A 20,209-nucleotide genomic window follows, 5' to 3' on the forward strand; every position below is an offset into this window, starting at 1 on the left:
GCATCTAGATAGTCAATATCAGAAAGAGCTGTATTGAAGATAGAGGTACCTTGTTCTTCAGAACCTTCACCTGGATGTGTATAATTCCAGGTACTCCTTGTAAAGATCCATGAAGACCCCATCAGAAACTGGTCTCTAATTTCTCAGTTTAGCTTTGATGGCCAATTTGAGCTAACTCAGGGTGAGAAACATAATACACCTATGAATTATTACAAGTGTGTGTAACAAATTCAGCTTTTCCCTGCCCAACATCTCTAAAGTATCCTTTCCGTTGGTATGCAGAGGTACCCTTCTCCAATGACAATTAGCAGCTGGGTGCCCCGACACTAGTCACCAAAGTAACCTTCCACGTCCTTCATTGCATACCTCACTAAGACTGCACCACACAACTGAAGCGTATTGTAATAGTATTTATATAGCGCTTACTACCCCTGGCGAGGCGCTGAAGCGATTTTCGGCGAGTAGCACGCTACTCCGGAACCCAACAAGAATTAGTGATGGATTAGTATCAGGAAATATGAGTACAGTTTTAGTATTATGAGTTAATTTGAGCCACGGATATGAGAGTTTGTTAGATTGACTGGAGTAATGGAGGGGTGGAGGAGGAAAACAATCCAGAAGTGTTAATTGGGAGTATATTCCTCATTTACTCATCCCAAAGGCTTGCGATGAGTAAAGGGGGATGGAGGAGGGAAGAGTCTGTGAAAGGGTTAGGAAGATCATAGTAGCAGGGTGAGATAAATGAGGGCGAATTTAGTAGGGTTGTTTGGGAGGTCATGGTAGTAGCGTGAGGTTTGGTGAGTTAGATGTGGAAGCAGAGGGAAGAGCTTAGGCAGAGTTATTTAAATTAAAGTAGTAGAATGGATTTGGGATGAGTCAGAGTGGGAATGGAGGATAGATTGATAGAGACATGACATAAGATGGGTAGATAAGTGTGATAAGTTGAGAGCAGGGATTCATAGATATCTAGTGTGTGTGTGTGTATATATATATATATATATATATATATATATATATCAAAACAAATCCCTTAGAGGCTCCCTTGTGTCTGGACAAAGCTAAACCTCTGATGAGCTCTAATGAGAGCGAAACACGTGTCAGGGGTTGCTTTTACTCATTCCAGGTTGGCTTGGATGGTATTTTACCAGTCCAAAGCTGTAATACTGTGCCTGGAGTGGTAAATGGCTTTTGTCATTTTACAGCTCGGCAAGGTTGACACTGTGTCAAACCTATGCTTAAAGACTTTGCTGTACAAGTGGCAAAAGACTTTGTCACTATCTAGCTCGGCGTGGATAGCACTGTGCTGATCCAATGCTTAAAAACTTTGCTAGATAAACAGACATTTGAGGTGAGCAAATCTAGAGTGTCGCTGGTGTTGCAGGGTGCTCCTTACTAGAGCTGCTCTCCACCTAAACTTGGGAACTACCCAGAGTTCTCTATTCTTTTTTTTTTGCGCATATATATATATATATATATATATATATATATATATATATATATATATACTTGAATGCACACATATGCACACATATATGTACACACAATACATAATAATTGGAACCATGGGTAAATATACTTAGTCAAACAGGTTTAAAGAGTGTGTGTGTATTTTATTGTTATGACATAGTAGCAATACATATTTTCTAAAGCACCATACATAACTAGAAATAGACACATAAGCAGAAAAAATATTTATCAACATAGGCATATGCAGTCCATAGTTGTTTGAATATGGTGGTTATGAAGGAAAGAGCCAACTCTTGAGTAGTTTTCTGAAGACAAAGTTATCTGTGGCTTATATAGTTGGGGGTAATGAATTCCATAGTTTGGCTGCTTTAACAGAGAAGGATGTACCACCTATAGTCTTTTTCTTGTATGGTGGTGTTCTGTGGCGGGATGCCAATCTTGAGCGTAGGTTTCTTTGTTGGATGTATTTGGTTATTTTGTTTCTGATAAAAAGCGGTCCTGTTCCATGTATAGCTTTGTGGGTGATACAAAGCAGCTTGAAAGTGCATCTTCTGGCAACGGGTAACCAGTGTAGTGCTCTCAAGGCAGGGGAGATGTGGGCTTGCGGCTTTACATGTAATAGTAGCCTGGCTGCGGAGTTCTGAATGCGTTGTAGTTTTTTCATGATAGGTAGAGATGATCCATGGTAGAGGCCATTGGCATAATCCAGTTTGGGTAGTACAAGCGAGATAGTAGCTTGCAGCTTGTGTGGAAATCCAAGGTGGGGGCAGATGCGTCTTCAGGGTGTTGAAGCTTGTTTGTGCTAATTTGTCCACTTGGGCATTCATAGTTAACTTGGAATCCATGGTGATTCCAAGGTTTTCAACTTCCTTGGATAATTGAGGAGGTGGTCCGAGATTGTCAGGCCAGACGCACAGAGGGTCATAACTTTTCCAGTCACCACATATGAGTATTTCTGTTTTGGAGGTATTTAGTTTGAGATGGCTCCAGGTCATCCACTGATCAACGGCTCTGAGGCAACTGAAGATTTGAGTTTTCAATGTTTTTGAGGCATTCTAATTTAAGTAGTATTTGTGTGTCATCTGCATATTTGTAGCATGTGAGATGGAAATCATTGATCAGTTCTGGTAATTATATCATGTAGATGTTGAAAAGCAAAGGTGAGATGATTGATCCTTTGGGGACCCCTGCTTTTGTGAGGTAGGGTTTGGACGAGAAGGGGGGCGAGTAGATGACATTAGATCTTTTTTTAACATAGGAAGTAATCCAGTCGAGAGCAGTCCCTTATATGCCGTCTTCGTGGAGTCTTTCAATTAGGGTGTCATGGTCGACCATATCAAAGGCAGCCGAGCGGTCCAAGAGAAGTAGTGCAGCAACTCCATTGCGGTCAACTGTGTTTTTAAGATCATCCCAGATTGCTATGAGTGCCTCTTCCTGGGCGGAATCCAGTTTGGAAGTCTGAAAGTATAGAATTGTCTTCAATGAATTGTGACATCTGGGCGAATGCTGCTCTTTCTATCAATTTGCCCAGGAAAGGTCTATTTGTGATTGGTCTTTAGTTGTTGGGGTTTTGCGGGCCTAGGTTTGTTTTCTTTAATAATGGTCGTATGTATGCCTTTTTCAGGTCTACAGGAAAAGTTCCTGTAGTTAAAGAGTTGTTGATGATTCTTCTTACAGGTGTGGCAGCAGAATTAGATAGAAGAATGTTCTTGAAGTTTTGTGGTGGGCAAGAGTCAGAAGGGCAACTGGAAGGCCTGCTTGCTTTGACCAAATCCATAAATTTACCTTGGGATATTTGTTGGTAGGACTGTAGAGGCTGGGTTGGTTTATTCTTAGAGGGTATTTTAGGAAAGGGGTTGGTGCTGATGGTTTTCTTCTGTTTTAAATAGTAGTCCAGTGTGTTTGCCTCAGTTGTGTAGTGAGTTGCCAATTTGTTTGTGAAATCTTGAGTAGTGGGATGACTTTCTTCCATGCATGTAGGTTTTCGAAATTCATTGAGAATTTTATAAAACCCCTTGGTTGTAGATTTAGCATTTTGAATTCTGTCTGATTAGTACTTTTTTTATTTTATTTTTTTTAGCTTTTTTGATTGATGATTTGTGTATTCTGTTAAGTTTGTGTAGCTGCAGTATGTGTTTTATATATATATTTTTTTTGCTTCTTGCCTTAATCTTTTATCAGTTATATATTTGATGGACTCAGTGCTTGGTTATGGTGTAACTATTTTAACTTGGAGGTCTTGTTTGCCTTAGCTGCTCTCCTTAGTGTACAATTTAAGTACCCTTTGACCATTAAGAAAAAACAAGTCCATGCACACAAAAAAATTGAGAAATGAATATGCAGCTTTATTACAGGCCAACGAAGATACATAGAGCCAGGTAAGCATGCCAGATAGTTGATCCTGTAGGTGAGAACTGCTATTAAGTAATTAACATTTCACTCAGCAGTCCTATTTGGAAAAAGTTGCAAGAATAGTGTTCATGAGCAAAGCTGGGGGAGGGGGACTCTGATTAGCAGTTTAGCAAAGTGTATCATTCAATCTAATCTACTTTGTGTGCTTGGTTTACTTTCTTTTCCCTCTGCAGCCTTTAGGTCTAATGAACAACAGGATAAAATCAAGATTAAGTTGAAGAAGAGGAAAGCAATAAGTAAAGAACTTACTGCTGGTCATGTTGGCTCATCTGAGGAAGAAGGATTCTTAAAGTACTGTGCCCTAGAATTTGTGGATGTTGCAACAGTTGACAAGGAGGGTGCACTATCATCTTCACCTGTTTTGAAATCGAAGCAAAAGAAACACCCAAGCTTTCTTTCACATCCCAACAATTGCACTTGTTCTTTGTGCTCTGACCTGTCTCTGTCTGTGTTGTGTACTCGTTGGGCAATGACATTTGCTGAAATGCAGGTGGCCTTTGGAAACCACTGTGACGGCTCTAGTCTCTTGAGAGCTGCATTACAACGTTGTGTGTGTTTCTCCTCCCGCTTCTCCAATGTTCTTTGCAGATTCCTTTCTCAGGACCCTAGAGACTCTAGTCAGAAAGATATTAAAGGGCTGTCAACAGTGAGATTGGCAGATAGACTCTTGGCTCAAATATATACCAGTCTAGCATCTCTGAACTCTGGTGCAAAACATCACAGAATGATAAGCATGTATATACAAGCTGGTCTGAGCTTTATTTCCTCTAATGGTGTTTATGGTCTTGAACATTGCAAAGCTAACCTTCTGCTTGCAAAAGCTGTAACTTCACTTTGTAACTTGGCCTCTGGGAATGGTGATCCAGTAGCAGACATCTTCTCTCCACTGTGGATTTGGAATCCACCCACATCATGCTCCTTTGCTACCGAAAAGAAAAGCATAAAAACCACTGACATGAAAATTAGCTGGAATGAGGCTGTGCAAGCTGTAAAGGGGGAAAAAGCAGTGCTCTCTGCCAACCGTAAAAGGAAGGGCTCAACAGCAAAAGAGCATGTTGTACCTCTCTCAGTAAATGTCAAGGATGCATTTTCATTGGATGACTCTGACACGGAGGTCCCAACTATTGTTATCAAGTCAACGTCTGCTGTTAACACACCTGTACAGAAATATTTTCCTGCTGCTCTGCAACCCAAAACATCGTTCACTGTCTTCAATGAAGAATCTCTTCCAGCAGACAAACATCTTGCCAGGGCGCCAAAGGCTTCCCGGAAAATGAAGTCTCGACTCAAGGTAAGAAGTGAGCAGATTTTGCTAATTTGAAAGTTTTGGTGTATGCTCTAGGATGCTAGATCAGTGGTTCACAACCTTTGGTCCGGGCACCACTGCAGGTCTGCAAAGCCTCCTCAGGGGTGGTCTGCGACTGCTTAGAAAATTAAATATTAACAGATTAGGTCCCCAGCTTTCAGTAATGACTCAGTGGGGGGGGGGGGGGGGGGGGGGGTCCAGTTGTGATAAAGTGTGGTCCACAGAAGTCAAAAGGCCGGGAACCACTGTGCTACATGGTCCTTACTACCCAATGTGCATCTACATTTTATTTTTAAATCTTCCTCTTGTTGTGGAGGAGGAACGATAGTGTCACCCCATACCAGCTTTGTATGCGCCATATGTTTTTGTTAGAAATGTATTTACTGTAGATGAATGGATGATGTAGTGATTAATTGTAGTATATTTTTATGTTGTGGTGGCACCTCTGAATTAAAGGCCATTTATGTCATTGTAATATGATTCTGAGAAACCAGTGCTGCTATTTAAGTGGGTCCTCAGAATTGTCCTATCTGCTGTTTGTTTTTCCTAGATGCTAAGCACATTGCTGAACATTTATCACTTACGACTCCATTACAGCTGATCAGGTATGACTTGAGAATTGGTGTATCTAACACTGCCTCTTAAACTTCTTTCTCAGGTGGTATTTAGTGATGAAAGTGATCCAGAAGCTTTGGATAAAGAAGAAAAGGAGAAAATTTCGAAGACCAACCTACCTTTTCCTGTAGATAAAAAGGAGAAGACAGTCACCTATAGTAGGACAAGGACCAAGAAGAACTCGACAGACAGAAGTAGAGTTGAAGAGAATTCCCAAAGTAACAGTGGACGATGTCAGAGGAAAGGAAGGCCAGGTAACAAGGAGACAGACCCCATAGCAGGCGAAAAGGAGACTCTGACAGCTGCCAAAAGGGTGACTCGAGGACGCGCCCACCTTCTTCAAGATGAAGTAGAGGTGTTGAGAGCAATACAAGAAGAGACTGAGTATGTATTTGATATCAGCTTTGAGGTTCTTAGGGGATCTGATGGAGAGGACAAGCCTGCCACAGGTAAGATGCAGCAATTGTAAGGAATGTGGGTTGATTTTGGAAGGAATTTGGATCGATTTTGGAGCTCACTGGTGTGCCCAGATCATAAAATTGCTTTGTTGTATGAGAGAAACATCATGAAAGCCCAAAACTCAATGTCTGACTAAAATCCCAACAAACTTTAATTTACATTCCAGTCCTGGTAAACCTTTGCATGAGCTGCCCAGGGCACATCATTGCTTCTCCCCCTGTTACCTTTAAATGCAAATTCACGTTTCAGGAGGCCCTGGACACATCCCCTCCCCCAAAGACTGCCAAGAACAAGGCTACCACTAAACACACGTCTTTTCATCCTCCCCCCTTCATCTTCTCCACCACATGCTTCTACTACTACCCCCACCCCACCAACCTTAATCTGCCTCCCCTACTGTAGGAGATTTCACAGCACAGGGTTCCTTGCTATTCATGGGGTGAGGTGGGGGAGGGGGAGAGGGTGATTTAGGTGGGACACAACCAGACCCAGATCCTCAGGATACATATGACCCTGATCCCATGCTATTCAGTATCCAGACCCAGATCTGTGCCCTGCATGACCCTCACTTCCAGAGGATGCTGCATCCTAACGGCAGGTGATAGCCCTACAGCCTCTTTTCACAATGTCCAGCTTCACAGGGACCTCATTGATCTAGATTTATTTGATACCCTAACGTCCAGTCAGAGGGATATCCAGTTCCTCCCTATGCTCCCTTGCATGCTTTGTCATGCTGACTAAATCTTTAAGGAATGAGTTTGCTCTAGGGTGATCACCGGTAGAGATGACAAAAAATACAAACGCACTCCTTCTGATCCACCCTACAAAAGGTCCCAGGACCTGCCAGATTCCATTGTGGCTACTACTACATGTAAGCAAGCCAAAAGTCAGGCCACAGGGGACTCTCCTTCCCCAGACAAGGAGAGTAAAAAGATTGACGCAACAGGTAACAGCATGGCTGCGCAGGCTGATAATCACTGGTGCATCGCCATCTCACAAGCCCTCATGGCAAGATACGATCAGGCTCACTGGGATGAGATGGAGGAGTTCCTCCAATATCTCCCAGATGAACACGCAAAAGGGGACAACAGATTGTCACAGCAGGACAGACAGTAACAACTCATATTAGATCTGACCTCAATGCTGCGGACACTGCTGCAAGGCTGGCTGTGCCCATTTTGGCATGGTTACCCTCCCCACCCACTTTTTGCCTGGTATTGATGCTAACGTGACTGTTTGTGCTTAGATCCTGCTAATCGGGCCCCAGCACCAGTGTTATTTACATAAACTGTACCATTGTTCCCACAAATGGCACACAGGTAAGTTACCTGTAAAAGGTACCAGTGGTACCAAGGGCTCTGTGACCAGGGAGGGTCCCCAAGGGCTGAAGCATGTATTGTGCCACCCTAAGGGACCTCCCACCAAGCACATACACAATGCCATTGCAGATTGTGTGTGCTGGTGGGGAAAAAAGGTGAAGTCGACATGGCACCCCTTTCAGGGTGCCACGCCCACAAATCACTGCCTGTGGCACAGGTAAGTAACCCCTCTAGCAGGGCTTACAGCCTGAAGCAGGGTGCACTATATCACAGATGAGGGCATAGCTATATGAGCAATATGCCCCTACAGTGCCTTAGTCCATTCTTAGACATTGTAAGTGCAGTGTGGTCATGTTAAGTACATTCGCTGGGAGTTGTCATTACGAACACCATGGCTCATGAAGGCTGTGGAGTTTTGTATCAAACTTCTCAGCACAATAAATCCACACTGATGCCACTGTTGAATTTATTATACAATGCACACAGAGGACATCTTAGAGATCCCCTTGTATTTTTCCTAACCCTTTAGTGCAGGACTGACCAGTCTGTGCCAGCCTGCCACTAACAGACAAGTTTCTGGCCCCATGGGGTGGGAGCCTTTTGCTCTCTGGGGGTCAGAAACAAAGCCTGCTCTGGGTGGGTGCTTCACACCTCCCTGCAGGAACGGTAACGCTTGGTGGTGAGCCTCAAATGCTTAAGCCTCCTGTTACAGTGCCCTGGGCACTCCAGCTAGTTGAGATGGCAGATCAAGCCCCATTTTTGGCAGCAGGTCTTGTGGGAAAATTAGGAAAAACAAGGAGTGACCACTTCAAATGGGAACACCCCTAAGGTGTCCACAGCTGAAGTGACCTCCTTCTTGCAGAATCCTCCACCTTGGTTTGGAGGCGAGGGGCAATAGGGATAGGAATGTGCCCTCCTCCCCAAAGGGAGTGGGCACAGGAATGGTATAGACACCCTCCGGGACAGTCACCATTGGCTACTGCCCTCTGGCCCCTGTAATGCCCATAAATCCTGTATTTTGGGGCTCCCCTGAACCTTACTCACCAAATTCCTGATGATCTCCAGAAGAAAGAAAGAAAGAAAATGAAGGATTGCCAAGCCGACCCCAGCGGTGAAGACTACAACTGACTTGGCCCCAGCCCTACCAGCCTGTCTGCAAATTCAAAGACCCCTGCTCCGAGAAGGCAATGCATCGTGCAGGACCAGCGACCTCTACAAACCCCCAGAGGAATGCCTTCCCAGCAGAGGACAGCAGCCCTCAGACTCCAGAGACCACCCCAGATCCACAAGCCCTGCACACTCTGCACCCAACGTCCGTGCCCCGAGTCCAGGTGGCCCACCAGTCCAGAAAAGGTCCCCATGTGATTCTGACCTTGAGTCAACCCTTGGTTGACCCCTCCTGGCCAACACAGTGGCACCTGCCAGCCTGCATCCAGAGGGACCCCCTTGGCCTCGACCAGATCGGACGAACATACCTGCCCCGCAAGGAGACCCCTATACAGTCCAGCAACATCCACCGGGTGCCTCATCTACCTGTCCAGCCTCTGGTTTCCCAGAACCGAACCCCTGGACCCAGCCCGCAGCATATTTTGTGACCCCAGGGGTCTCCCTATTGAAGAGCATTGGTGCCCAGCTCTTTGTTTGCACGCTGCACCCATCTGCCCCTGAACAGCTGAGGGTGTTTTTGGTGTAGACCTGTGCCCCTCCACCCCCTGGTACTTGCCTAAATCCCCCAGGCCTGTGCCCTGGACCGTGGGTACTTACCTGCAATCTACTTTCTACCGAGCACCCCCAGTCTTAATTGGATTCCATTGTAAACTCAATGGCAAATTTGACCTCCGCACCCAGCTGGCCTGTGTTGCTGGTGGTGCACTTTTGGGGTCAGCCTAAACTTTGACCTGTGGACATCCTAACCCCGAAGACAGGAATCATAATTTGTGTTCGTACCTGTTAACCGTTCTTGACTGTGCACAACAAATGCGTTCAACTATCCTCTGATAAGCCTAATTGCTCAACCACTGTACCATAAAAGTGAGCATTAGTATTTCATACTTTAGCCTCTGGGGAACCCCTGGACTCTGTGCATACTATACCTAATTTTGGTATAGTATATACTGAGCCAGCTTCCTACATGCAGGTATTAAACTTGAGGCGTGAAATACAGTGTTAAACATGACCTTCGGTTAGGGGAACCTTTTCAGCCCTCCAGTGGACTTCACCTTTGAGAAGCTGTAAAAAGACAAGGATACTGTAAAGGCCCCACATTCAGAGGTGGTTACAAACCACCATCCTCAGAGACCTCCACCTCTCAGACCAGGCAGCCTTCAAGCTCCTACTCACGTGGCTTCTATAGAGGCACATATGGCGGTAACAACACACAAGGCAGAGGTAAGAGCGCCGCAACCTTTGCCTCTACATCAACTTGTAAACAGTGAATTGCAATAATTAGCGTGATGAAACATAATAGGAGCAAAATGGTGACAAGAAAGGTGACACAGGAACAGCCCCACCATACTGTCACCATGCGTAATATATGCAGTTCCTCCCTAAGCTATGTTAGAGCACAGCATAAGCCCTAATCCGCCCTTCAGGTTTCCCACCTGGGAAGACCTCATCTCCAACACCTGAGAAAGGAAGCCTGTTGTCTCTAGACATCATCCCTATGTAGGCCAGGGAACTAGTAGTCTCAGCAAGGAGCTGTAGCAAAGTCAATCAGCATGCAGTTTTGGTCATCTGGCTGAAATCTCCCTCTAACGTGCATGGGTCAGAGAAGTGTTCTATAATAAAACAGATGATGTTCTGAGAAAATGTCCCCACGTAAGGATGTGGGTTTCTGTGAACATTGGAGACGCAGTGTACCACTTGTGCCGGCAACCCTATCTCGCTGTAGCCTTGAAGCACCACAAATGTGTCTTATTCTGAAATAATAAAAATGAAGCAGAATAAAATGTGACTGGGCTAAAAGGCACAAGCGGTCGGCCTAGTTGCTAAAATTAACGTGCCCAGAGACCTCACTAAAATGGCTATACAACATTACCATTCATACAAACATTACCTCTCCTCGCCGGCTGTCTCAAGAACACCACCTTCTTCTCAAACATGAAGTACAATCCCTTCTTCTCAAATGGCCAACAATCCAGTTCCATCACATCACCAAGGAACAGGAGTATACTCTGTACTTCCTCTTTCCCAAAAAAGACGGCCCGCTCAGGCCCATCCGCACCCTCCATCTAAGGGCAACGATCTACGGATGAACTGGTCAGGGATATTTGCCTACACTTTTCCTCCTCTCTCTGCCTGATCGTCACACTAGAAAAGGAATGACAAACTCCTCTCATCCTTGTAGCTCCCACATGGGCACACCAGCTATAGGAGCTGGCTTTGTATATACTGTACAACAATAAGGTATAGTGTGCACGGAGTCCAGTGGTTCTCCATAGGCTTAACAGAGGCTAAAGTAGATAATACTAATGCTCTCTTTTGTGATAGTGTGGTCAATGAATTAGGCTTATCAGAGGGTAGTCAAAGCATTTGCTGTACACAGTCAAGAAATGAGGCACACACTAAATGACTAATTCCAGGCCAATGTTTTTATGTAGCAAAAATATATTTTGTTACTTTATTACTAGAACCAAAAGGTCTTTGTTGCAGGTAAGTACAGCTGTAAGTAGGTATCAGACATATGTATCAAATGTTCTTTGTTTTGGGTTTTGCAGATAAATCAGTTTACAATGCAGTCCTAGGTGAGGAAAAGTGATAACACAGTTTACAGGTAGGTACTGGCCTTATACTCCCAGTCTTTGGGGGTTAGGATGTCCACAGGTCATAGTTTAAGTTGATCCCAAAAGTGCACCACCAGCAACACGGGCTGGCTGGGTGAAGAGGTCAAAGTCAGCATCAGGGTTTCAGTGGAATCGTATGAGGACTGGGGGTGCTCAGTAGAAAACAGATTGGAGGTAAGTACCCATGGTTTCAAGACACAGGCTTTGGGATTTAGGTCAGAACCAGGGGGGCTACAGGTCATTACCAAAAACACCTGCAGCAGCACAGTGGTGGCTGGGTGCAGGGTGCAAACACAGCATAGGGCACCAACCGCTTTTCAATGGGGGGGGACCCGGGAGGTCACAAAGATGCTACAGGCTGGGTCAAGGGGGTCAGTTCCGTTGACGCCGGACTTGTCAACGAGACCGTCGGTGAGTGTTTTTCGACCGTCTAAGACGACTTCCACTGTTCCACCATCTAAGACCTCGTCGACGACGAGTGCCACACCGCCGATGAGAGCAGTGTCGACTACGTCATCGTCGACGAAGATCTACACCTCATCGTCGACGGCGGTAACAACGGTATCTGCTTTACCATCGTTGACGGTAGACTTCGGTAAGGCTGTCGACGATCAAGATCTCCATGCGTTCGTCGTCGACGAAGACTATATCTGCGCCGTCGACGAGGGGAAAACAACATAAAAAAACAAGAAAGACTAGCCCCAAAGCACACCTCACCTAGTAAGGTGACCCCGCTCATACCAGTTCACTTGTTAGAGGGGGATGAAGAGTCTGACAACGAGGGTCCATTTGGAACAGCCCATAGCCCCTCTCAATTGAACGTCAAATATCAGGACGAAGACTAATCTGATGAGACGCATGACCCTCAGTACTATGGAGGAGATCACCAATATCAGGAAGGGGCATACATTCCAACCTCGTTGCTATCTGACCTCCGAGCGATGCTGGCTAATTACAGTAGGTGTTTTCCTCCTCATGGGAGCAACCTCCGCTGTAGCCTGTCTCCGGGGTTACCACTCCACTTCAGAGAACGACCTCATTGCCCCTAACAAATGTGGCCACGCCGGATATGACTTTACCTCAGGACACTGACATGTCGGAAGGTGATCATGAAGAAGGGGAGCTCCTTGACACTCATTCGGAGTGGGATGAATACATTATTCCTGCTCCTCCTTCTCCTTACCAGTCAAAGGTGGATTCCCCTCCAGACAACATCGGGGGATTTCATAATCTTCTGGAGAGGGCAGCTAAACGTTTCGCTTTGCCAATGCCGTCCAAGCAAACAGATTACTTCCTATATGATTTTAAAGAGCCGTTCCACAAATCTGTGCGCTCTATTCCACTGGTCAGCTACTTATGGGAAGAAGGGTTAAAAGTTATGCACAACCCCGCTACTGTCACAGCAGTACTGCCCTTACTAGATAAAAAAAAATACAAGGCACCAGAGGATGCCCCAGCATGTCTAATTGGTCATCCTCATCCGGACTCTGTGGTGGCCCAGGCGGCACAGAGGAAGTCCAAGAATCCGTCTGCTCCGATTTCTGCACCTCCTGACAAAGAGGGTAGACGTCTAAACAATATTGGAAAGAGGTTCTTGTCGAAGGCTAGCCTAGTGATAAGAGCTGCTAACTCCCTAGCAGTGTTAGCCAGGTATGACAGACAGCTATGGCCAGACATCGCCCCGCATATTGACCAGTTGCCGGAGGATAGAAGATCAGAGGCAAGGAAGACGTTGCAGGAAGGTCAGCGCACGTCAGCTGAGCTCATAGACTGTGCAATGGACATAGCCATGACTGCATTTCGCCAGCTCGCAGGTGCGCCTGTACTTAGTAGACAAGGCTGGCTAAAGGCTACATCATTGCGGCCTGAGGTACAGAATAAGATTTTATACCTACCTTTTGATGGCCAAGCATTAATTGGTAGACATATTGATGAGGCCTTACAATCTATCAATTCCGAGACGGATACAGCAAGATTGTTAGGGACTCTCCAGTTTTGGAAGCCTTCCTTTCAAGCTAGAGGATGTGGACTGCCTTCATATAGAGGAGGCTATCTGCAATATAGATACTCAACCTATCCTTCCTCCTCTCAGCAGTTCCGTCAATACTACCCACAAAGACAACCACCACAAGCAGCTTATGGTAGATCTGGCACTATGTACACTCAGCTCGCCCTGCTAAGGACTCGTCTCGTAGAGTCTGATACATCCAAGGCTCCGGCTACATCCAACCCTCCTCTGGTTTTAGGCGGAAAGATATCCCTGTTTCTCAAGCAATGTCAAGTAATCACATCAGACAAGTGGGTCCTCCAATTAGTGAAACAGGGCCACACTCTGGAGTTTATCCAACTACCTCCTTCCTCGCAGGACTCCATCAAGGTATCCAGAACAGCTCAAGAGGGAGATCAACAAGATGCTCCTCAAAGGAGATATAGAGAAAGTACCTCTGTCAAAGCGAGGACGTTTTTTTTAATTCCAGGTTTTTTCATTCGCAAGAAGTGGAAGGACTGGAGGCCGATCCTCGACCTAAGAGAATTAAACATCTACATAAAAAAGCAGTTCCGCATGATAAGCCTACCGGATGTCCTTCTGTTACTGAACCAGAGAGATTTCATGTCTACCCTAGACCTAAAAGACGCATATTTCCACCTTTCCCTCCACCCAACCCACAGACAGTACCTGAGATTCATGGTAGCTGGAAGCCATTTTCAATTTCGTGTCCTCCCTTTTGGCCTAAAGTCCGCTCCCAGGATATTTACCAAATGCCTAGCGCCAATTGCAGCTTTCCTCAGGAGGAGGCGACACCAGATATTCCCATATCTCGACGATTGGCTGATAGAAGCAAACACCTAAGCAGGAGCGCGCAGATCAACAAAACAGTGCGTTTCCTTACTCAACATTTTAGGCCTCACCATCAACTGGGAGAAGTCCAAACTTCTACCATCACACAGTATCACCTTTTTAGGGGCAAACCTGGACACTTAATCCACCATGGTGTGTCCCACAGTAGAGAGAGAACAGAAGTTACTGACTATAGCAAAGTCGATACAGGGAAGAAACTCCATTTCAGTTCGCCTTTTCAAATCCTTGTTGGGCATGATGTCATCATGCATACCTCTGGTTCCTCTCTGCAGACTAAAAATGCGTCTGCTACAGGAGCAACTCAACCTTCAATGGCTCAAGATTTCGGGAAGCTTCGAAGATCGGGTAAGCATAACCCCGGCAATAGTCAAAGCTCTGACATGATGGTCTCAAAAGCATCATCTGTCTGTCGGCCTTTCCTTTCTACATCGTAAAGCTCTGTGGAATATTACTACAAACGCCTCTCTGGAGGGCTGGGGAGCCGTTTTGCAAGATCTTCAAGTAAGTGGCCACTAGAGTTGAAGGCGATGCACATCAATCTGCTAGAGCTCAGAGCAGTTTATATCAATTTGGAATTGGGCCTCGCAGCAAGGCATCAGACTTGCTCAGCAGACAAAGATCGAGCTGCTACGAATTGGAGCTGGACCAGTCCACAGTGGATTACATCTTCTCCCAGTGGGGAACGCCCAAAATCGACCTGTTCGCCAGCAAGTGGAACGCCAAATGCCAGTACTTCGCAAGCTGGCATCTCTAAAAGGGATCTTGGGGAAATGCATTTTCCGTAGCTTGGTCAGGCATCTTTGCTTACGCCTTTCCTCCAATTCCATTGATCCCAAGAGTCCTCACGAAGATGAAGGCAGAGCCGTGCACCCTGATTGATAGCTCCGTACTGGCCTTGCCAACACTGGTTTGCAGAGCTTCTTCCATCAATGAAGCCTCACATTTCCGCTGAACCTGTCTCTGCACTTACTAACAATGAACAAAGGGCAAATATCGCACCCGGATTCTCAGTCGATGTGATTGTCAGCATGGCTCCTGAGCACAGGGAGTTTGCACATCGGAATATCCCACAGAAATGTAGGGACATTTTGTCCAGAGCTAGAGCTGATAGCACTAATAAGGCTTATTCTTGCAAATGGAAAATATTTTGTTTCTGGTGTCACCAGTGGCAAATTGATCCACTGTCCTCACCACCAGAACAATTATTGCCTTATTTATTGCATTTAGCGCAATCAGGACTGGCACATTCCTCCATAAAGGTGCATCTGGCGGCAATAGCATCATACAGGCGTTCAGACTCTTCACACTCGCTGTTTTTCTCTAGATTAATCAAATTATTTTTATAAGGACTTTTCAGGGTATTTCCTCCATTCAGACCTCCTCCTCCCTCGTGGAACCTGAATATTGTCCTAGTACAGTTAATGAAGCATCCGTTTGAACCGATCCATTGTGCTTCTCGGACATTCCTTTTTTGGAAGGTTGCTTTACTGGTGGCTGTCACATCAGCCAGACGGGTCAGTGAGATACAGGCCCTCTCCATACAGGAGCCGTTCTTGCAGATCAAACAAGACAAATTACTGCTACGCACGAACCCGCATTTCATCCCGAAGGTCCCGTTGGATTTCCACATGAATGAGCCCTTAGTTGTTGAAACCCTTTTTCCACATCCATCTACTCATGCGGAAAGAGCATTACACTCCTTAGACATTTAGAGATGTGTTAAATTCTACCTGGACAGAACCAAGTCCTTTCACCTCTCCAATCAATTGTTCGTAGCTTACAATGCACCCAGACGAGGTAAACCGCTCTCCAAGCAGAGTATAGCCAGATGGATCTCCTCAGCCATTCGTTTATGCCATCAATCAGCGGGCAAACCACTGCATTCCTCGGTCCGTGCTCACTCTACGCGGGCAGTTTCTTCCTCAGCAGTGATGTTTGCGGGGATTCCCCTGCAAGACATTTGCAGAGCAGCGACATGTAAAAGCTGCCATACATTTACAAGACATTACTGCTTGGAAGCACTGTCTCAGGGAGAGGTAGCAGTGGGTTAGGCAGTACCCAGGAACCTCTTCAGGTGAAGGTGAGCCATCTCTTTCATCCCTCCATCCTAGATCAGGTATGCACATTGTTTGTCTGTTACTTTTGGATACGGATCCAATGCTTTTCATGTTTGAAAAGAAGAGAAAAGGGAGAGAAGTAAGGATGGGGTTAAAAGATGATATTTTGTTTGAAGTATTGCTTTATGTATATTTATATATGTGTGTGTGTGTGTATAAGTACTGCTTGCTACTCTGATTCAAGCATGTGAATCTATGAAAGTTCCAATACTGGAGTAAGAAAATTAGTTACTTACCTGTAACTGTAGTTCTCCAGTATTGGAATCTTTCATAGATTCACATGCGACCCACCCGCCTCCCTGGAGAAGCTCACTTTCATCTGTGTGTGTGTGTCTCTCACTCTCCTCCTCTTTCCCCCCCCCCCCCCACTTACTGCACTTGTGCTTGAAAAATATGAGGTGCTGGAGCTTCTCTTAGGAGGATTCTAGAGGGTGGTGGTGTCTGGGTGGTGGATGCTCAAGTTTGGTCCTTTTTCTTAAAATGACTGATAGACTATTAAATTGAAAAGGCCTAGGGCCCTTGTATTAATATATTTCAACACTACTTGTGTAATTGTACCGGGGGCTCCCATCTCGACGATGGGGAATGATTCAAGCATGTGAATCTATGAAAGATTCAAATACTGGAGAACTCGGTTACAGGTAACTAATTTTCTTAGCTTACACCTCCATTTGCTTACATCCTGCAGCTATAGCTGCATACTTACAGAACAGACAACATACATCCCTCTTTCGTATTCTAGTAATTCAAGCATTTATGGAATGTCTTAAACGGGTCATTCCATCAAGACTGCCCCCTGCACCATCTTGGAACCTAAACATTGTCCTTACAAGGCTTATGGATCCTCCTTTTGAACCACTTTACTCATGTCTTCTTCAGTATCTCTCATTGAAAGTGGCTTTTTTTAGTCGCTATCGCATCTCTGACATGTTAGTGATCTCCAGGCCCTAACCCTGGAAGAACCATTCCTACAAATACATTGGTACAAGATGGTTCTTCTCCCCATTCCTCCATAAAGTGGTCTCTCAATTTCATACTCAGTTAATCCATTAAGTTTCCTGTCTTCTTTCTGTAACCTGACTCAGTTGCCAAAAGAGCTCATCACACTCTAGACGTTAAATGTGCATTAATGTTCTATATTGATAGACCTAAAGAGTTTAGAAAGACTAAACAGCTCTTTGTTGCTTTTTTAGTACCTCATAAAGGCAATCCAATAACAAAGAATAGCGTAGTGAAGTGGATAGTAAATTGTATTCATACTTGTCATGCTAAAGCGAAATTACAACTTCCTGTTACTCCCAGAGCACACTCCACCAGGAAAAAGGGAGCCACTATGGCTTTCCTTGGAAATATACCACCAGCTGACACATGCAATGCAGCTACATGGTCTACACCACATACATTTACAAAACACTATTTTGTAGATGTACTTGCACACCAGGAAGTCAACGTAGGCCAAGCAGTACTAAGAACACTTTTCCAGTCAACTGCAGCTCCCATAGCCTAGGCACTGTTTTTATTTAAGGACTGCTTTACAGTCTACGCCGAACATATGTATCTACGACTGCACAGGTCGTCGAATGGAAAATGTTACTTACCCAGTAAGCATCTGTTCATGGCATGTAGTGCTGTAGATTCACATGTCCCACCCTCCCCCCCCCCCCAAACACCTGTGGCCGTTTCAGTTACTTTATACTTGTATATAGTTGTACATGTGTAGTTACATTTGCATAGACACCTTTCTTTTTGCTTCCTATACACTCCTTTTCTTACCCGCTTGCCAGAAAACAATCTAACAAAGGAGTAGATACCCAGGGGCAGTATCACCAAAAAGGAGTCATCACTCAATCCTGTGACTCAAATACTTCTTCAAAGAAAAATAAATTGTAACACACTGATCCCAACACTAGATGGCAGGAGCATGTGAATCTACAGCACTGCATGCCACAAACAGATGCTTACTGGGTAATTAACATTTTCCTTTTTCTGCTCAGTCCTGCATGGCTCTATGGCTTGAGCTCATTCACAGACTCTCCTCCAAATAGGTACTGTTTTGGTATCTAGTCAAAAGGTGAAGAATCTGGCTAGAAGCATATCTGAAAAACAAGTTACCTTTTGTTAATGCTCTTTTGGGGTAGAGACTCTAGGTGCAGATTCCTCACCAACCTTTCAATCCTCCCACTTCTGTGCTTGGTCTTTATCCATTAATAAGATCCCAGGTTAAGGAATCTGCACACTAGTTGCTACTAATCTGCTCTTGGTCCTCTGCATATGCGTTCATAGCCCCCTCGAAAACAACTGACTTCAGCATGTGGGATAGCACCTATATAGGCTCTGCACCTCATTTCTGGAGTGAAATGACATCCGTGCGGAGCCGCACAGTGTCACCTGACTGTGTGCCAAGGTACTGCTGAGGGTTTTCTGGATCCATTCTGTACCTTGGGGAATATTCAACAGGTGGGGAATCTGCAGCTAGATAGTCTGTACCAGAAAGGGCATTACCAAAGGTAAGAAACTTGTTAAATTAGCTTCAATAAGTTGTTGATCTTTCAGAATTCATATCAGAAGGTTTGATTTTTAGTTTTCATCCTCATTAGGCACTTGTTCCACTCAGTTTAAGGGACCAGTAAACTCTGGATCATGTAATCCGGTGAATCCATACTTCTCATTATGTGTGTTGCACTGATGAAACTTCTTTCAGTTTTCTATTATGACTTATTACTTGGTTCGTGAAAGGAAAGACTTCATGTTGCGGGGTATTTTTTTTTTTGTTGTTGTTTTTTCTCAACATTAACCACCCATGCGACCATGTTTAAGGACTGAAGGTATTCATTTAAGCATAAGACAACAAACTTTACCTTTTCACTTACTGGAAATGAGCCTTGCTATTTCTTCTGCACATGGCTAAATTGGGCTTGTACTTGTTTAGTAACTGTATCTGTAAAAAGGATTTATTTGAGGAAGTGAATGCTTCAACCCTTCCTAATTCATGGACCAATTCCTTGTCAGATTAATGTGGCCTTGTCTAAATTAATCACCTATGCAACCAGTGTAAGGTACACTGTTCCAACAAGGCAAGAAGGAGACACAGGGAGACTCTTGTCAGGAGTAATAGCCCTCACACATCCCATAGGATGTCAAGCTTCATCACTGGGCCTGCTCCTCGTCAGACCGGCGCTCCAATGTCTGACGGGCACCCCTGTGCATATTTAATCATAAACATTTTTTCCACACCACTTTTGAGTACAATGTTACTATGGTGTTTTTCTAATTACTACTAGACTGTTGTATATGCATCACATTTTATGGCATGCGTTATTGCTTTTGTCCTTACTCCACAGGGTGACCTTTTGACTATACTAACTAGACGTGCAGTTGGTTGAAGAAAGTGACCGGAGTTTAGTATACTTACCAATTGAAGTCACATTGAGGTCTTTGTACTGTTCTTAGGAGAAGTTAAGAATTTTTTTTTTGAACCTGATGAAGCGTCATTGGATCCTTGGTGACCCCTGAGACGCGAAACATGTTGACCCAGTATTAGAAGAGATAGGATAATGTCCTGTTTTTTTCTTGATTTAATTGATGTAAGAGTGCATATGGTCATTATCTCCTTCAGCAGTCTCTTGTTTGGCTTTTAATCTTAGCCTATTCCTTCTTCTGACTTAATAAATTTGATGTTTGTCAGCATAGAGCCAATTTTATAATTTGTTTTTCCTCTCTCCTGCCTGTGCCGAAAACCTTTTTTTTTTTTTTTTTTTTTAGGCTCTTTTCCATTGGGGAAAAAGATCTCCGGTTAAGAGCCCACCTTTTTAGGGTTGCCCGTCAGACATTGCAGCGCCGTTCTGACGAGGAGCAGGCCTAGTGATGAAGCT

At 44.8% G+C, this 20,209-nt stretch overlaps 1 protein-coding gene across 2 annotated transcripts in view; it reads left to right on the forward strand.

Annotated features, from left to right (window-relative positions):
* ESPL1 (extra spindle pole bodies like 1, separase) overlaps nt 1-20,209 on the forward strand; it is a 434,914-nt gene that overhangs the window by 217,692 nt on the left and 197,013 nt on the right. For both annotated transcript variants that reach the window (XM_069230952.1, XM_069230951.1), the window contains exons 18-19: nt 4,053-5,170; nt 5,844-6,249. In XM_069230952.1, coding sequence (XP_069087053.1) covers nt 4,053-5,170; nt 5,844-6,249 — 1,524 coding nt within the window. The remainder of the gene's footprint in view (nt 1-4,052; nt 5,171-5,843; nt 6,250-20,209) is intronic.

The sequence above is a fragment of the Pleurodeles waltl genome, chromosome 4_2 (genome assembly GCF_031143425.1).
Source record: "Pleurodeles waltl isolate 20211129_DDA chromosome 4_2, aPleWal1.hap1.20221129, whole genome shotgun sequence".
Classification (NCBI taxonomy): Eukaryota; Metazoa; Chordata; class Amphibia; order Caudata; family Salamandridae; genus Pleurodeles; species Pleurodeles waltl.